At 40.3% G+C, this 18,807-nt stretch overlaps 1 protein-coding gene across 5 annotated transcripts in view; it reads right to left on the bottom strand.

The window, feature by feature from the left end:
• LOC122792977 (spermine oxidase-like) overlaps nt 1-18,807 on the bottom strand; it is a 497,014-nt gene that overhangs the window by 67,683 nt on the left and 410,524 nt on the right. For all 5 annotated transcript variants that reach the window (XM_044060578.1, XM_044060577.1, XM_044060580.1 and 2 more), the window contains one exon: nt 1,697-2,963. In XM_044060578.1, coding sequence (XP_043916513.1) covers nt 1,697-2,868 — 1,172 coding nt within the window. In that variant the 5' untranslated portion in view covers nt 2,869-2,963. The remainder of the gene's footprint in view (nt 1-1,696; nt 2,964-18,807) is intronic.

Here is an 18,807-nt window from a genome sequence, read left to right as displayed (position 1 = left end):
AATTTATTTCTAATATGTTTTATATGAAATATTCTTTCTCTATACTGTACAGGTTTACCTTCTCCCCATCACAAGCGATTGCCCTTGGTCAGTCCATATATCTTCCTTGTTGACCCTCTTATTTATCACCACCTCCCCCATCAGTCTTTGTCTATGTAATATGTTCTTGTATATCTTGTATTTTATTTTATCTAATTTTATTGTGTTGAAAGGGGTTTAGTTTGTAAGCCAGATAAACCTTTTTTTTTTTCTTATTATAATTTTTATTGATATAATAATTCTGCCATAATGGCTTGTTTTTAAACTTACACGTACATTTATGTCATATGAGGACACGCACAAGAATGCACTTCTTGAATGCTTAGAGAAGCCATTTAAAGCTTTCAAAACAGGTATAGTAACAAGGCATAGAAGTTTATCCCAGTCCATTGATTCAAGGGTACTGATTATTGTTATGTGAGCCTTACATCTGAAGTGTCAGGATATAGTTTTCTTCAGAATCAAGTTTGCTTGGCTTTAGGTTTAAGGAGAATTCCATCATGGTGGGCCAGAGTATTGTCATAGTGAGAAACAATAGTGCTACATTGAGAATAATGTCAAGGTGAGAGGGTCCAGGAAGGGGAATAATCTGAAATGGGGAGCACAAATGGTCTAGGCTGGTACTTACTATAGTTAGAATATTCCTGCCTCTAGAAGGGGTTCTAACTAGCTGTTCCACTTTGTTCTTATTTGCAGAGTCCAAAAAGAGATGGTCAGCATATCTCTCAACTGTACAGATTTTTTTACAGAATGTCCAGATTTTTGCCTCATACTTTTGTCCATTTTTCATAAAATTGTGGTTTTCTGGCAAATTCTTGGGAAATCTTTGAAGGTTGAGGTTCAAAAATAATGACAGACATTTTAGTTTCAGACTTTATACCATTCAGAAAATTCATGCTAATGAAAAACCTGTTATTCTATCAACTTTCTAAGTTTGTAAGAGCAATGTTTAAAAATTGTCCTTATTTTTGGTCCTTTATCCCCCCATTATTTATGTCTTTGTCCAGATTTCTTGCTCTAAGATGCTGAGAGGTATGATGGTCAGGCTCATTGCTTTACTGTAATTTTTCTTAGCTGACATGCTGATAATTAAAATCTCCCACTATGATGCCATTTAGCTCTGATCGTAACACTTACATAGTAAGTTGACCTAAATAAACTATTTTAAATGAAACTTTAACATATGAGATTTATTAGGAATGAATGCTATAGTGATCTATTCTATTTCAGTGTAGAACAATAGTCATTTACAATGTTTGACCCGGGGATGGTGTTACTCCCTCATCTTGTGTATTCATTTCAGTTCTCTCTTCTAGTCATAATGTCTATTAAATGCAAAAAAAATAATAATAAATAGTAATTACAGCACTGAGGATGTGATATTTTACTTTGTTGTAAAGGAAACATTCACATGTTGATGCAGTATTAAAATATGTTAATGTATACTGTGTTACATCATTGAGTTTTTAGTTAAAAGTTAGATAGCATTTTCTGCACATTGAGCTACATTGTCAAAATTTGATTCACTGTCTGGCACTGGTATGACTTTACCCAAGCATGACACCTTCATTACTTTGAGTGCTAGTAAATACTGTTAGACAAAATGAAAAAAATGCATGTCAGAAATCTTAATATTTAGGAGTTCCACACTACATACCTGACACAGACATTCCCAACTTCTTCTTCAGAGAGTTCTTCCATATATTCAGCTTCTCGTCCCGCGATCCATCCACAAAGCACATTATCATGACAGGACACAGTTTCAAATCCACAAAGTTTTTTATACCACTCTTTTTTCCACTCCTCAGTATTCTTTAGAATGTCATAAATCTCTTTATGTTCAAACCCTTTCTCCCAGACTAATTGTATTCCTTCACAGTCTGTTGGCCAGAATCGTTCCTCAAATTCCAGGAATATCTTATTCACTGTCCCAAAGCTCAGCCTTTCTATAGCATTAAGCTTTTCTTCTGGTAGGGTAGGGTCAAACATTTTCATGGATTCTTTTTTGAGGTAGCCAAGGGATACTGTGATAACTATGTGATCTGCAATAAATTCATCTCCATCTGCACATACAACCTTCACAGGTTGGCTGAAACTGGAAGAAGTAGGTTTAGACGATGACTCCCAATGGATACAATGGACAGGCTTACTGCAAATAATTGTCTCCGATGGAATATTTTTCATCAGAATGTCTAAGATGGCTTGGTATCCCCCAGGCCCAAGGCAGTTAAAATATTCTCCTTCTAAATCTATGTAAGATCCAGGTTGCCACAATGCGCACTCATACATTGAGGTGCATGCCACATCTAAACACTCAGCTCTTTTGCACCACTCAAACACAGCAGAGGCACCATCTGAACCTGCAAAAACTGACGAGCTGAACTCTTTATCAAGGTAGTCTCCAACACTTGAAAAACTGAACTGGGAATCAGACTTTTCATCAACAGCTTCATCCACAACCTCTTTAAAATAATCATATACATCATCCGCTGTTTTGTTTGGAATTATTTCCCCCTTTTCATTGAAAAAGTAGTCATGTTTGGTCACTGAAGCTGATAAGCACTTTTTGGAACATGTCCCTTCATCTGATAATAATCTGTGCTTTTTTGCCATGGTATAAACGGGGTTCCCTTTCTGGCCATGGATCCAGTTTGCACCTAGTTCAATCACATTTTCTCCAAATGGTCTCATTGTATGAATCCTCCCACCAACTCTAGCCATGGCCTCAAGTATTAAGATGTTTTCTAAACCATGTTTTATCAAGCTGGAAGCAGCTGCCAGACCTGCAATGCCAGCCCCTATAATAATAATTTGTGGCTTGTTTTCCATAATTTTTAATATGTCTCTTTTTATGTGACTTTGTTCTCACACGATGCAGATAAACTTCTGTTACAAGTGGTACTTTTCTGCACTTAGGTCATATCCTGTTGACAGACAAACAGACATGAAGATACATTAATTAATTAATTGATTAGAAAGAGCAGAAACAAAACATTACTCATCATCAGCAGTTTATTTTATGATAAGCAGGTCTTTTCTTTGCTACATTTGAACAAACTATTTATCTGCCAAGGACCCAGAGATTATAGATTTAATTTTTAAGCAACATTTGCAGTCTTCCATGACTGAAGGGTATTTGGCCAATTTTCAAATTAATGCCTGACCACCAGCAATTCAGACTACAGTTTTTGAAATAAATAAAATAAAAGGGTAGGGTTATATGAAAAATGCAATGCAGGAAACATGGCCTGGTAGGTAGGCCTACTAAAATCACTAACTGTAGCTTCCAGGAAAGCTTTGAGATAGTGAATGAAGGAGTATAGCTGTCATTCCACTGCACAAGGAAAAGACATTCATGGACCCAGGTAACTACATAGAAGAGAAGAGTCCCTGCAAGTACGGCAAGTGTGCGGCTCAAAAAACCTCAAAGTGATTCAAAAAGTCAAAAGCAAGTCTTATTGAACATGCCAAAACCGGTCTATTTTTGCAATGATTTAAATCATTCAATAAAGAATTAATTTGTTTTGCACACCATTATGTGCTGCCTTTTGACTTTTTGAATCCCCAGGTAACTACAGCCCCATAAGACTAAGTAGCCTCATATGTATGGCCATGGAAAGAAAAATCATGGACTAGTGAATTAATAACATACAAGCCCCCAAACCAACTGAAACAGATGTAGGCTTAGAAGTGAAACAGAGATTATGCACACTAAGGAACAGACCAGAAAAGTACAGTTGTGTACGCTTACCATAAATGTAGATGTTCGAGTGTATTCATTGTTGCAGTCATCACATTTGGGTTATCTGCCTGCAGGTAACCCTCAGCTGGCCTGAATACCAGGGTCTTGGATTCCTGTGTCCGATGCTGTCTCTTCTTCCATGATGTCAGGTCATCAAGGGTATAAAACATGCAGCCGACGCCATTAAGTCAGTTTTTCTTGCCCCAGATGTTAGGTGCCCCCACAATGGGAAACAATTATATGGTACCCCTCCAACAAAAGCAAATACACCAGAAAGCTTAAATACACCAAACAAGAAGGAAAGGTCAGGGGGCTGGAGGGAGGGTAACCAGGACTGCAACAATGAATACACTCGAACATCTACATTTATGGTAAGTGTACACAGCTGTACTATGTTCTTCATGTTTCACTGTTGCAGTCATCACATTTGGGTTGATTCCCAAAGCTAAGGAAGAGAGGGAGGAAGTTAGAGAGCATTAGGGCCAGCTATTAAGCCCTGCAAGACTGCAGTGGCAAAACAAGCTCTGGATTTAGAAGAAATAGGCATGTGGTAATGCTTGGTAAAGGTATGTGCAGAGCTCCAGTTAGCAGCTTCTAGGATGTCCCTGGTAGGGACACCTCTGAGAAAGGTTGTAGAGGTAGATGCAGCCCTGGTGGAATGTGATCTTATCCCCTGTGGGGTAGGTTTTCCATGGTGCTTATAGCACAAATGAATGCAATGGGCTATCCACTTAGAAATGGTTTGCTTTGAAATGGCCTTCCTCTCTGCCCTTGCAGCAAAGCCACCTAGCAGCGGTTCAGATTTTCTGAGAGGCTTAGTTCTGTCCAAATAAAATCTAAGTTGTCTGTGCACATCCAAAGAGTGCAGTATTCGTTCTCCTTTGTTTTGTGGATTCGGGAAAAAGGTAGGTAAATGAATGGACTAGTTAAGGGCCACACTAGACACCACCTTGGGTATAAAGGAAGGATTAGTCCTGAAGGAAAGCCTGTCTGCATGGAAGATAATGAAGGGCTCCACTGCCATGAGGGCCTGTAATTCAGACACTCTTCTTGCTGAAGTGATGGCTAGAAGGAAGGCTGTTTTCAAAGAAAGGAATTTCAACTCTGCAGTTGCAGTTGGCTCAAAAGGAGGGAGAGTGAGCTTTTCCAGTACAAAGTTAAGGTCCCAGGCAGGAGAAGGGGCTTTCCTGGGGGTTCTTAAATTTTTGGCCCCTCTGAGGAATTGCTTTAGCAGGGGATGAGAAAATAGGGGTGTTTCAGTATTATAATGTGCTGAAACGACAGAGGCATGAATTTTAATAGACGAGAAGGATAGGCCCTTGTGGAGCATTTCTGTTAAGTACTGAAGAATATGAGGTAAGCTGGGCACCGTTGTGCCCATCCCCTGAGTCTGGCTCCAGGAACAGTATCTTTTCCACTTTTCAGCAAAGGATTTTCTAGTACTAGGCCTCCTTGCCTCCAGAATGACATCTAGCACCTGCTTACTGAGGGATGCTATTGGGGAGCTCAAGGAATTAGCCAGGCTGCAAGGTTTAGGGTTTGAAGCTGAGGGTGCAGAATCTGGCCTGCCTGCTGGGACAGCAGGGAAGGGGTCTGAGGCAGGTGCCATGGTTCCAGCAGTGTCATACTGAGCAAGAGGGGGTACCAGTGCTGGCGTGGTCAGTTTGATGCAATCAGTATTGTCCTTGGTTTGTCCTGTTCGATCTTTAGCAGAACCTTCGACAGGAGAGGCAGAGGGGGAAAGGCATAAACTGAGAGGCTTTCCCAGGTAAAGGACAGAGCATCCACTTTCCAAGCCTGACTGTGGGAAGTCCTTGTGCAGAATTTGTCCAATTGGTAGTTCTGAGGGGAGGCAAACAGGTCTAGCTCTGGGGTCCCCCATTTGTTCCTCAAGAGGTTGAATATTTTTGGTTCCAGTTTCCATTCATGTGGGTCCATGAGATTTCTGCTTAGGTCGTCTGCCAGTGAATTTAGCTTGCCTCCAGGAATTGAGCTTGTAGGTGCACTTGGTAGCTCAAGGTTGTGTTCCACAGAGCCATGGCTAGTCTACAGATAGAGTATGAGTGGGTTTCCCCCCTGCTTGTTTATGTACCAAATAACTGTGGTGTTGTCTGTCTTTACCAATAATTGCCCTGGAAGAATGTGGTCCTTGAAGGCTGTCAGGGAATTCTGTACAGCTAAAACTTCTTTTTGGTTGATATGCAGGTGCATCTGTCTCGGGTTCCATTTGCCCTGAATGCACTGCCCTGCCAAGTGAGCATAGTCTGATGTGTCTGTTGTTAGGCTTTGGCGGCAGGGGGTAGAGTGAAAGGGAGCCCCTTGTGGTAGCAGGCCTCTGCCCACCAAAGGAACTCTGTCTTTATACAAGGAATGATAGGAATCATTGATTCCAGGTCCTGAGAATGTTGACACCATATGCTTTTTAGATACCATTGCAGTTTTCTCATATGCAGTCTGGCATATGGAATTAGTAGAAGGCAAGAGGCCATGAACCCCAGGACATGCAGAATTTTCCTTGCAGATAGCAGGGTCTTTGTGGCCAGTAGTTTGAAGTAGGTTTCAAGGAAGCCAACCAACTCAATAAGCAACCACTTGAAGAAACAGGACCATGAATTAACCTAGGTTTCGTCTTTATTCAGACTTCTTCAGAATACAAAATGACAAGAATAGTGAAGAACCACTCTCTTTTATATAAAACACATGTAATGACATCATCAATTGATCATTAAAAATGCAAATCAAAATAAAGCAACAGTACAACAAGAAGAAATAAAATACAAAACATGAATTAAAATTCAAAAATCAAAAATCAAAAAATGCTAAAAATAGAAGTGGTAATAAGGCCAATAAATGTCAATGAATATACATATGCATATTAGTACCTACAGTTGTAATCAATTGTGAAATTCAACCTAAAATATTCCTCAGTAATGTAAGGGTACCTTCAAATGTGGGAGGTGTAGTGTGTGTCATTTGATCAATCCCACAGGTTCTGAATATAAAGTAGCTGGTGTTACTATTAGGTCTGGGGCCCATTTTGATTGTCACAGTAGGAGTTTGGTACATGTGGCCTTATGTGGACAGTGCCCGGCCTTTTATATAGGGAAGACCAGTAGGGCATTTAGGGATTGTATTATTGAACATCAATCTGATATCAGATTAAAGAAAAAGACCAATGCCCTTTATAGGCATATTGAATCTAATGTGGGTCACACTTTTAAATTTAGTGTTATACACCAATTATGATTGACAGTCAAGGTAAAAAACTTGAAGTGCACCTTGACATTTGTGAGATGAAATGGCAATTGAAACTAAATGCTTTGGTTTTCCCAGGCATTAATGACTGTATCAGCATTTTGCCTATTCTGAGACTGAGGAATATTTTAGGTTGACTTTCATAATTTATTACAACTGTAGGTACTAATATGCATATGTATATTCATTGACATTTATTGGCCTTATTACCACTTCTATTTTTAGCATTTTTTGATTTTTGATTTTTGAATTTTAATTCATGTTTTGTATTTTATTTCTTCTTGTTGTACTGTTGCTTTATTTTGATTTGCATTTTTAATGATCAATTGATGATGTCATTACATGTGTTTTATATAAAAGAGAGTGGTTCTTCACCATTCTTGTCATTTTGTATTCTGAAGAAGTCTGAATAAAGATGAAACCTAGGTTAATTCGTGGTCCTGTTTCTTCAAGTGGTTGCTTATTGAGTTGGTTGGCTTCCTTGAGGCCTTTGCTGGTCTGATCTGTGTTTGGTTTGTTCATTTTTAAAGTATGGAGAGTTTGAAGTAGGTTGTCAAATAAACTTGTTTCTCTGGAGTGAGGAAAGCCATCTGGGAAGTTGTATTCAAGCTTGCTCCCAGGAATACAATTTGTTGGCAGGGTACTAGGTGAGATTTCTTTTCATTTATGGTGATGGTGTACCCCAGTGAGTTTAGAAGTTTATTTACGAATGCCAGATGTTTTAATAGAAATTCCTGGCTTTCTGCCTGAATCAGACAATCATCCAAGTATGGGTATATTTGAATATTTCTCTGCCTGCAAAATGCAATGGCTAGAACTAGACACTTTGTGAATACCCTGGGCACAGTAGATAAGCCAAAGGGAAGTGCAGAGAACTGAAAGTGTGTGAAGCCTGTCCTGAAGCGTAGGTATTTCCTGCAAGATTCCCTTATTGGAATGTGCAGGTAAGCTTCCTTTAAGTCTAAGGTTGCAAACCAGGCATCTTTATCTATCATAGGAAACAGCTGCTGAAGGGTTAGCATCTTGAATTTTGGGATTACCAAAAAAGTGTTTAGAATAGAGAGTTCCAGGATAGGACTCCAGGAGCTGTCTTTTCTAGGTACCAGGCAAAGTCTTGAATAAAAACTTTGTCCCCTTTCTTCTGCTGGAGCAGTTTGAATTGCCCTGCTACTTAGAAGAGAGAAAACCTGCTGTTGAGCCTCTGCCCTCTGGTTTGGGGGTAGGTCTGGCCAAACGTTTGGGGTTGGTAGGGTGTGGAAGTGGAATCTGTATCCTTGGGAAACTATATTCAAAACCCATTTGTCCTGGGTAATGAGTTCCCAATTTTTTGCATGCAGGGCGAACTTTCCTCCTAAGGGAGAAGACAGCTGAGCAGGGCTTGGAAGGGTTAAGGTTAAGTCATTGTGCCATTTTCCCATAGGGGTGTGTCTTACTACTCCCTGCTTTGGAAGTGGGAGCCCCCCACTGCTTAGGCCTGTGCGTAGTCTGAGACTGTAGCCTAGGTGGTCTGCTGTTCGTGGGTTTGGACTGAGAAGGCCTGGAAGAGGCTGGAAAGGACCAGTTCTTTGAAGGCTAATGCCTACTAAATCTGGGAGGCTGTACTTGCAGGAAATGTTTAACAGTTTGCATAGATTTAGCTTTTTCCTCCATCTTTTTGAGGACTTCTTCTGCTTTGTTGCCAAACAGGTGGTCTTGGTTTAAGGGAGCATTCAGGAATTTAGCTTTAACATGATCTGGCAAGTTTTGCTCCTTAAGCCAAGCATGCCTTCTAAGTACAGACCCATTGACAGCAGCCCTGCAAGATGCTTCTAAAGAGTCAAAACCACATTGCAAAGTATGTTTACCAACTTGTTCTGCAGAATACATTAAATTCTGTAATTCTTTGTGTTCAGCACAGTCAGGAATCAACATTATTTTTTGTTTAAGTAGTCCCATAATATGCTGCTGGTACTTTAACATATGAAACTGGCAATTTAAAGCTCTAATGGCCAAAGTAGCAAAACTATATACCATCTTATCCCATCTGTCCAAGGCTCTAGAATCTCTATCAGAAGGGGTAGGGTTTTTTGGCAGCAGTAGCCTTAATGCCCTTTGGTCCTTGGGAAATGGTCTGTAGGCCTGAATACACCCTCAGAAGCCAGTGCCTGCACAGCGGATCCGGACCCATTCAAGGTAGAGACATCCACAGGTTCCATAGTTGAAGAAGCATCTCGCGGCATACATACTCCAAATGGGTCTCAGTAGAGGCATGCGAATCTGAAGTAGCGGGTATCAGGGGCTGCAAAAGCGCCTCACTGAGTACCGGTGGACTGGCGACTAGCTTAACGGAAGCATCGTCGGCAGTTTTGGACCTATGCGGTCTGTCTTTATCCTTATGTTTTTTCAGAATATCGGTAGTCGAATGGCTTACTGAAGACATTTCTGGATAGTTATACCGAGTACCAAAATAATTTGCTGCAAATATAGACCGACGACGAATAGTTCGGGGGTTGAACAAGGCACAAAACCAACAGCGAGGGATGTTGTGGTCTTGGCCTAAGTAAGGAATGCAGTACGAATGTAAATCTTTATGAGGTATTTGCTTTCCACAGGTAAGAGCAAGAAAAGGGATCCCCAATGGGGTACTTAGCTTTTTTTGAAGACTTCAGTTCTGAAACTCGAAAATGAAAATTTCAGGAGTCGGCCGACCGGCACTTGTGAACTGCTTCTGCTTTGAGCACTGTGCAGCAAGAAAGACTGATGTAATGGTGTCGGCTGCATGTTTTATACCCCTGACAACTTGACATCATGGAAGAAGAGACAGCATCCGATGCAGTAATCCAAGACTCTGGTATTCAGGCTGGCTGAGGGCTACCTACAGGCAGATAACCCAAATATGATGACCGCAACAGTGAAACACGAAGAACATCGGGATGAGTCCGTTGTGTGTTCAGGTGGCATCTGCCTCTCTGTCTATCAATCTGTTTGTCTTTGTTGTACATATATCAGAAACTCTAATAAGGCAGAACCCTTGCCAGTGGTGTCTCATGGAGAAAAGCACAAATAATTAGATTTAATAGCAAAAAAGTTGCAACCTTACATAAGTTCTACAGGCAGAAATGATAACAAGCAAGAAAATATACATGAAGTGCTAACACAAGGAGAAAAGCAGGTGCATGACAACAATTAGTAAGCAACAAAAAGTCATATATGTAGTCCTTGTACAATGACAAATGTACTTTGATCATCTATGCATCATTAATGTTACGTAATCTAAGCAAAATGAGTAACAGTGTAGCAGATGTGCAGAACAATGACTACAGATATGAGTTCATGGCATCTGTGTATGCAAATTAAGCAACAAAAATCTAGGCATTGTACTAGATAACTGCAAGTGAAATGTACTACATAACGTATACCTAATGGAACAGATTATAGAATTCATACAGAGTACTAGAAAAAGTCTGCATGCCCTCCTCGCAATCGAGTGGCGTTCGAAAGACATGCGTGAATGGGCGTGCCTTCGTTGAAGGTTGGGTGTCGGGCTGGCATCTTGGCACCATAAAAATCTACTGCCAATCATTAGCGGACCGGAGTTCCGCTGTGGTGACCCCTAGCCAGAAAAAGCTGAAAGAAGAACAACAACTAGATAACTGTTTACATGAAATGTAGTTGGTTGCCAGTTGACATCTGACCTACCAAAGCAAAACAGAGGAAACATGAGACAGTGTTTAATAGACTTTACTGAAAAGTGGAAGAGAAGCAAAGCATGAACAAGAGAAAGCTTAATCAGTCACTGTGATAAAAGCAGGAAGTTATAAAAGCAACAAAGTGTGCAGTCCTGTTATAAAGTCAATCAAGTATAAGTATAATTAAGAGAAGGAGGTAGGGGATATGACAGACATTTAGGAGGGGGGGACAGGAAGGTACAAAAAGTAAGTAAGCTTTGGGTATTACAAGGACACCGATGATTATGAAAGTAAGGAGAATGAGAGGATATGGGAAAGGAGACAGGGGTGTGAACTGTTGTAAGGGGGCAGAAAATCTTAGTCACAGGAGACTCCATTGTGACACACACATGTCCCTCTCACCAGGCTGAATAAGGAGAAAGTCATGGTTAGTTAACTATCGGGGCCAGGATTCTGCCTTCTCCTAAGATGATGCTGCAGTATGATCAGAAGTGAATTAACTTTAATAATTGACTTAAGATTTCAGTGTCATTCAAAGGCGGGGCAATATTTAATAGCCTAGCTGGAGATGGGTGACAGACGGCACTGTTTTGCCAGGTATGGTGTGCACCAGTCCAGTCTACGCTTTTGAATATTGGCTAAAACCTTGCCAACCCCATAGTACCTTTGTTAGGCACTGCTAATCAAATCCATCTTCTGACATAGTAAAACTAACACAAAAAGAAAATAGTGTTACTGCTCAATGCCAGGAGTCTAAACAAAAATTTTCACTTCATGCAGTCTCTCCTGACATCTGTGCAGTTACTGAGACATTGTTTAAAATCCCAAAGAGCACACCAAGATACTGCACAGGAAGGGATAAAAGGTAGAGGTGTATTAAGCCACATCTAAAACTAACACACCTTAAGACTAGTCAAACAGTATGATGCATTTCAGCTTCTTCACATCCAAATTACCATATGCAAAGTCAAATACCATATCCTTGCAAGCTATAGGTCCACCTCTATGACACAGGAAGCCCATAGCTCTTACTTAGATGTACTGGAGACACTTCCCATTACACCCAGCACCATTTTCATGCAGAACTTTGACTATTGTTCTGTAAACTGGGAATTGTACACAGCTCCAAGCATCTAGGCCCAGACTTTGTAAACACAAACACCCTGGACCAGATAACCCATATGCCTGCTAGGAACACAATCTGTCATCCCACTGCAAGTCTGAGGCAAAAATAGCCTCCTGGACTAAGAACAATCCCAAGGCTTTCTTCAGCTTTGTCTGCAACCTCAAAGGCAATACATAGCATTGTGCCAAACTAATAGTAAATGGAGCCACCTATACTGAGCCAGAAGATATAGCTACTCTATTGGCTGACAAATTTAGCAACAATTTTACTCCCTCTTCCCTCCTCCAACATGCCTCCGTAAATACCCTCAAGCATAACTCTCCCAACTATCACTAGACAACAGGCACTGAATGCACTCTCTGCAACCAAAGCATTGCATCAATGAGCTCCAAGGTGAAGCCTTGTGAAGGCTACGTAATGTCAAGAAACATGGCCTGGTAGGCCTAATAAAATCACTATTTAACTGTAGCTTCCAGGCAAGCTTTGAGACTAGTGAATGGAGGACTGTAGCTGTCATCACACTGCACAAGGAAGGGACATTCATAGACCCAGGTAACTACAGACCCATAAGTCTAACTAGTCTCATATGTATGGCCATAGAAAGAAAAATCATGCACTAGATAATAAATGACATATTAAACCTGCAGATATTGGATCTAACCCAGTTTGGCTTTGTCAAAGGCAGGCCATGCAAACTCAGCCTGATGGCCTTCTTTGAGAAGGTCACCAAGGCAATGGATGAGGGTAAAATGGTCCATACTGCCTATGTTGACCTGATGAAAAGTTAAGACACAATACCCCAGTCAGGCTGACAAAATTAGGGATAAACCCCTATTTCACCTGCTAGATAGCCATCTGGCTCACAGATAGTAAACAAGAAGTTAGGTTAGAGGACTTTACCACCACAAAATGACCAGTCAGTCATGGATGCCCCAGGGGTCTGTACTGGATCTGCTTATTTTGGGCATCTATTTCTCAGAAGTCAAGCTAAATGTCAAGGGCCTCTGGCTGAATTCATTCTCAGATAACTGCAAACTAGATGCAGTCACAGAATCCTCCATAACACAAACATCCTTCAAGAAGGACTGAAATAGACTAACAGATGCTGCAAAAATCAGGTCTAAAATTCAATGATAAAAAATTCTTAGCAGTATCTTTCAGAAGGAAGGCCACTCCAGGAAATTACTATATCAACAATACATCCCTGTTAGTTGACCTAGTGGTGAGGGACTAAGTGACATTTGACCATCATGTGTCTGCCACCACCATCATCATCATCATAATCATCAACATCATCATCAATTCCTCTTTTTCCATTTTTCTACATGGGGTCAGGGTGTCAAGTTAACTGTCACCATCTCTCTCAATTCAATGCCAAATTCCTGCCATCTTCGACACTCATGCCTGACTGTCACAGATCTTCTCTCATACAATCCATCCACCTCTTTGCTGGATGTCCTCGTTTCCTCTCAACTTCTTCCTATCTGTCCCAAATCTTCTTTACCAAATTGTCTTCTACTTTTCAGCACATGTGCCGAAAAAACAAAATATGTTCTCATTGATCTTTTCTGCAATTGAAGCTACTATGGCTTCTGCACTTACGTCCTTATTTCTTCACCTGTCCCACAGTGTACATCCTACCACCCTTCTCAGGCACTTCACTTCCATTACTTCTAGCTTTCTTATCTGTCCAGGTTTAATATCATACAGTAGAACTGGTTGCACCACTATTTCGAATACCTTACATTTCAGCTTCTTTGGCATTCCTCTCTCATACACTACATCTGACACTCTATGAAACTTGGCTGCAACCACTCTGATTCTAGCTTTGACATCTTCATTCAGACCTCCCTTCTCTTCAATCACCCCTCCCAGACACCTGAAGCTATTAGCCTGTTCCACTATCTTACCTTCTATCTCTATTCTCAGTTTCTTCTGATTTCCCCAGTTTGCTGCCATTACCACCGTCTTTATCTGTACTTAGTTCCATCCCATGTGTCTTCAGTTTTGCAATCCATTCCACTATCCTTTACAGAACTTCTTGCTCAGAGACTGCCTGTAATGCCACATTGTCTGCATACAGAAACTTTGTTGATCTGTTCCCTCCTACCTGTTTTAGATTGTAGTCCATCACCAGTATGAACAGCAGTGGGCGCAGAGCTGAACCCTGGTGCACAGCGACTCCCACTGGGAACCCCTCTGTGAGATCGAACGCTGTTTGGACTTGATTCACTGGGTCCTTGTACATAGCCTGCACTAATTCTACTAATGTTTCTGGGATTTCAAACCACTGCACCACTGCCCAAATCAGCTTTCTTGGGACCTTGTCATATGCTTTCTGCAAGTCTAGGAATGCCCAGTTGGACTCATTCCTCATTTCTAGCCTCTTCTCAATTATCTGTCTCATTGAAAATATTGGGTCAGATGTGCTGTATCCGTTCTGAATCTGAACTGCTCATCTCTCATCTTACTTTCTACTACTCTGAGTATCTATTTATTAATCACTCTCTTTATGCAATCTGACAGGAGTTTGATACCTCTGTACTGCCCACAGTTGAGGATGTCCTCTTTATTCTTGCACACTGACATGAGTATGCGTATTCTAAAGTCAGTTGGGATATGCCTTTCTCTCCAAACTGGTATGAGTACCCTCAGTAGCCATTTCTTCCCTGTATCACCCAGCATTTTTATCATATCTGCTGTGACCTCATCTGAGCCTGCTGCTTTCTCTGACTTTGTTTTCCTTAGTGCTGTTCTTACTTCTTTTAGGGTGGATTCCTCTTCTTCTCTCATTTTAGGCTGTGCTTGGGTCAAGACAGCATCTGTGGGATTTTCTTCATTCAGAAGCTGCTGGAAGTACTCTTTCCATCTACCTTTGATGTCCTGTGGACTGGTGAACAGGTTGCTGCTGGCATCCCTTATGGCTATCTTCTTTATCTTTCTGTTTTTCTCTTGCAACCTGATCTAGTTTCTTTGTACCACATACTGAATCATCTTTCCAGGAGCTGATAAGAGTTCCTATGATGTCCTGTTCTTTGCTATTTGTTAGAAAAATATGTATTTGAACATATATAAAGTGCTAGTTTAAAAGCAAATAGTATATAATGCATTTTATTCTATTAACAATATGGCAATAAGAATGATTTTACATGTAATTGCTTGAAGCTTTGGAACTGCAGTGTATTTGAACTCTGACCCTGGCAGTAGCCAGCTCAGCAAGCTTATGTTTTTCACTAATGATTATCTGCTGGGTCAGGAAATTAAATGTATAAAGCATTGAAAATCTTCTTCTCCTTCCTCTGGGACAATTGGCCTTGTAAATGTTACCAAGATAAGACACAGCTGCTGAGAAAATGTTGCAAGAAGAACAAAGAAGTGTATTACAAGACTGAACCAACTACTGTATTCGAGCAGGCCTGAAACCTTGAAGGAGTAACATTTACAGAAAGACATTATAACTGACCAGGTGCTTTGCAAGGCTGTATTATTCCCAAGGGAAAGCTTTTTAAAAAAAAATATAACATCAGCAATCCTTATGAATAGAATACTGTTAAGTAAAAGTGATGTAGATGCCCTGTGACTAACCACGTCAGTAAGGTGGGCAAAACCTGAATGAAAATACTATAAAATATTCTGTACTTCCTGCATCATGTCAGACAAAACTCTGTACTTGTATGGTTTTTTGCCTCCTGGTGTACACTAGTAAACGTTTGCATCTGAGCCTCCTGTGTTGTTATCTTTGTTTTTATTTAACAGTTTGGTCCTTCTTGAATTGGAAACCCTCAGACAGCTACAGATCAGAGTGTACCGGTGGTCGAACACTGCGCAGGAGAAGCTACCGAAACGGTTCTTCTTGAAATACAAAGACCTCCGACTGAATTGTCGTTTTAAGAGGCTGGCCACTTTCTGATCTGCGGCCGAAGAGCGGTTTCAAACTGGTCGACCCAGGAGGCTCAGGTAGGAAAATATTTGCCTTTTTTCTGTTTTAAGGGACTAGGTTGCAGTAAATACTATTGTCAGAAGATTTGTTATACAGATCAGGGACAAAAGGAAATTACTGTATATTTTGTCAGAGATCAGGGAAACAGAATAAGGTAGGCAGTCATTCTAGATAAACTGTGTAAGGAACTGAAATACCACGTGGTGAAAAGGGTTACGTAACATTTTCTTTTAGTATGGGAAATCAGTGCACTAAAACATCGCGAGATCCGGTCCTAACTGAAGACGCAAAATATATGCAATTACAACGGGCTGATAATGTAAGATATTATACAAAATGGGTTAATAAATACGGATTTGATGGTAAATTAGATAAAATTTCATTAGTTAAACTTTTAAAACAACTTAAATCTGACGCAGAAGGTCAGGCAAAAAAACAACAACGATTAGGCATTCCTCAGGCACACAGGTGGATTGAGGAAGTAAACCGAAGGGAACAAAAAACTAAAAATGCTAAGACATTATTTTTAGATAAAGAGGATAATAATACAGTAATAGCGATGGCTCCTCCTCCCCCGCCCCCTCCGATGCCTTTTTCAGGATATGAAGCAGGAGGACAAGCTGGTCCACCTCCACGTTATCCTGATGTCACAAGAACACTAAAACCATTTGTTAGAGATCCTATTGAAACTAGGTCCCGGACACGTAAAACACTTGGGGACACAGACTTGTATCAAATAGGGAGAAACACACTAGAGGAAGATGAGGAAGAAATCTGTCCACTAATCGAGGTACCAAATCCTCAGGCAGGACAGGAAGGGCAGGACCCAACTCTTCTAGTATACAGACCATGGACACCGGAAGATATTCGGAAAGCTACAGAGGGAATCCCTCATCCAAAAGTTAATTACACAAAGTTTTTACAAGATTTACAAGGTATGAGACTAAGTTACCACTTGAATGGGGAAGAAGTAGAAAAGGTAGTTAGACAAATTGTGGGTCCAGACTGGCACATGATTTGTGGCACCTGGAATCCTCGTAATGCAGAGCTTAAACCACTCCCACATAGTGACGCAGAACTAGACAACAGAGTAAAAGGTCTTACAGACCGAATTTCCGAAAAATGGAAACCTAGAGCAGATTGGACTTGCATTAACCAATGCATACAACAAGAGAATGAAACTGTAGATGGGTACTATGGTAGATTATTGGAATGTTTCAATAACCATAGTTAAATGAAAATCAGACACATGATACCTCGTATGAACAGCAACTGAAAAATGCGTTTTTGAAAGGTTGCATCGCACCTATCAGTAGCTTTATTACGAAGCATATGATAGATCATCGAACAAGTAGGCTACAAGCCTTACTTGAATATGCTAGACATGCTGAAAGACACTTTAATACTAAAAAGAAAAAGAAGACACAAGTCTTCACTGCTGAAGACGGAGCTGAGGATTTTGTAGTACAGTCCGGTAAAAAGGGTAAGAAAAATGCCCAGGGAAATAGAGAATCTGACAAACGGTCAGAAGATTTTGAAGAGAGAAAAAAGAAAGGTGAGTGCTTTAAGTGCGGAAAGAAAGGATATTTAGCAAGGGATTGCAGGCTAAATAAAAAGGTGACTACTACATTCAAAGATGGCCACCATTCTATAGACACTGCAGTTCTACAGCTCTCCAGATACCAGAATTAAAAATCAACCCTGTGGATATACTATAAGATTTAATACACTAACTGGCAGCAATAACTAAGTTGCTAGAAGTAAACTTCGCTTTTGAACAGAGCATCAAACAAAGGATTTATCTAACTTTTATTTGAAGTTTCAGCCTTGGAGAAATCTGTTTTATTTTACCTTATAATGTCAAGAGAAGACAAAAATATGGAAACCACAACTACCAAAACTAAATTATCAGCATTGCAGTCTCCGGAAAAAGAATCTTTAATTAAAAGACAGAAAACTTTTAAACAACAGGAATCCGCAAAAGCAGAAATCACAAACAAACCAGATCAACCGGCTAGTATGAAGGAAATTAAAGCTGCGCTGTTACCCATTCAAGAAGCCTTAAAAGATTTATCAACTCAGGTGCTTACATTTGGTGCCACATGCAATCAAATTCTGGAAAGGATGGACAAGATAGAAACCAGAATATCCGAAAATGAGGACAAAATAACAATGCTCACTAAATAAACAGACTCTCATGGTGCGGACATTCAAGCTATGCAAAACAAAATTCTGGACTTGGAAGCAAGATCCAGATGGAATAATATAATCATAAGAGGAATTCCAGAAACAATTCAATACAATGATTTAACTACTACCATTTTACAAATACTCAAAATAATGTTTAAGGACTCGGACAGTACCAAACAAATTGTTATAGAAAGAGCCCATAGAGCACTCAGAGAATCACAAGCCTCAAATGCACCTAGACCAATCTATGCCAAAATATTGAATTCTCAAGATGTAAGCAAAATACTTCTAACTATTAAAAAGAAGGGTGGATATATTATGTGGCAAGATAACAGAATATCCATGGTACAGGACTTGCCAATACAAATAAGACAAGCCAGGCAAATGTTAGCTCCATACTGTAAGTTTCTGATTGAAAAAAGCATCAAGTTCCAAATGAAATTTCCTAATACGTTAATCTTTACAGTTGATGACACCAAATACTCAGTAAATACAAAAAAAGAAGCAAGACTTACCTTTCTGAAGATTTTCAAGTCCCTGCCACCTTCGGAAGCTTGATCATATCACCTAGGCTCTTTTCAACAACAGATAGTCTGGGATCCCATACTTACTATGACCCGAGGCTTTATAACCCTTTGTTTGTTCTTTTTTCTTCAACAGGCCCTTGGAAATCGCTTATTTACCTTGTTTTTCGAAGTTCCAGTGCGTCCACGAGGATTTTCCGAAGTTTTATGGCTTCAACGAATTCAATCAAGTCACGAAGTAGCAGGAAGTCCTTTGGGGAAGGCACAGGGACCGATTTCAAGGTAGTACATCCGGAGGTCCATCCGCGTATTCGTTCCCCCGT

Source organism: Protopterus annectens, chromosome 2.part0, assembly GCF_019279795.1.
Source record: "Protopterus annectens isolate FY-2018-M chromosome 2.part0, PAN1.0, whole genome shotgun sequence".
Taxonomy (NCBI): domain Eukaryota; kingdom Metazoa; phylum Chordata; order Ceratodontiformes; family Protopteridae; genus Protopterus; species Protopterus annectens.
This window is presented reverse-complemented; position numbering and strand designations above follow the sequence as displayed.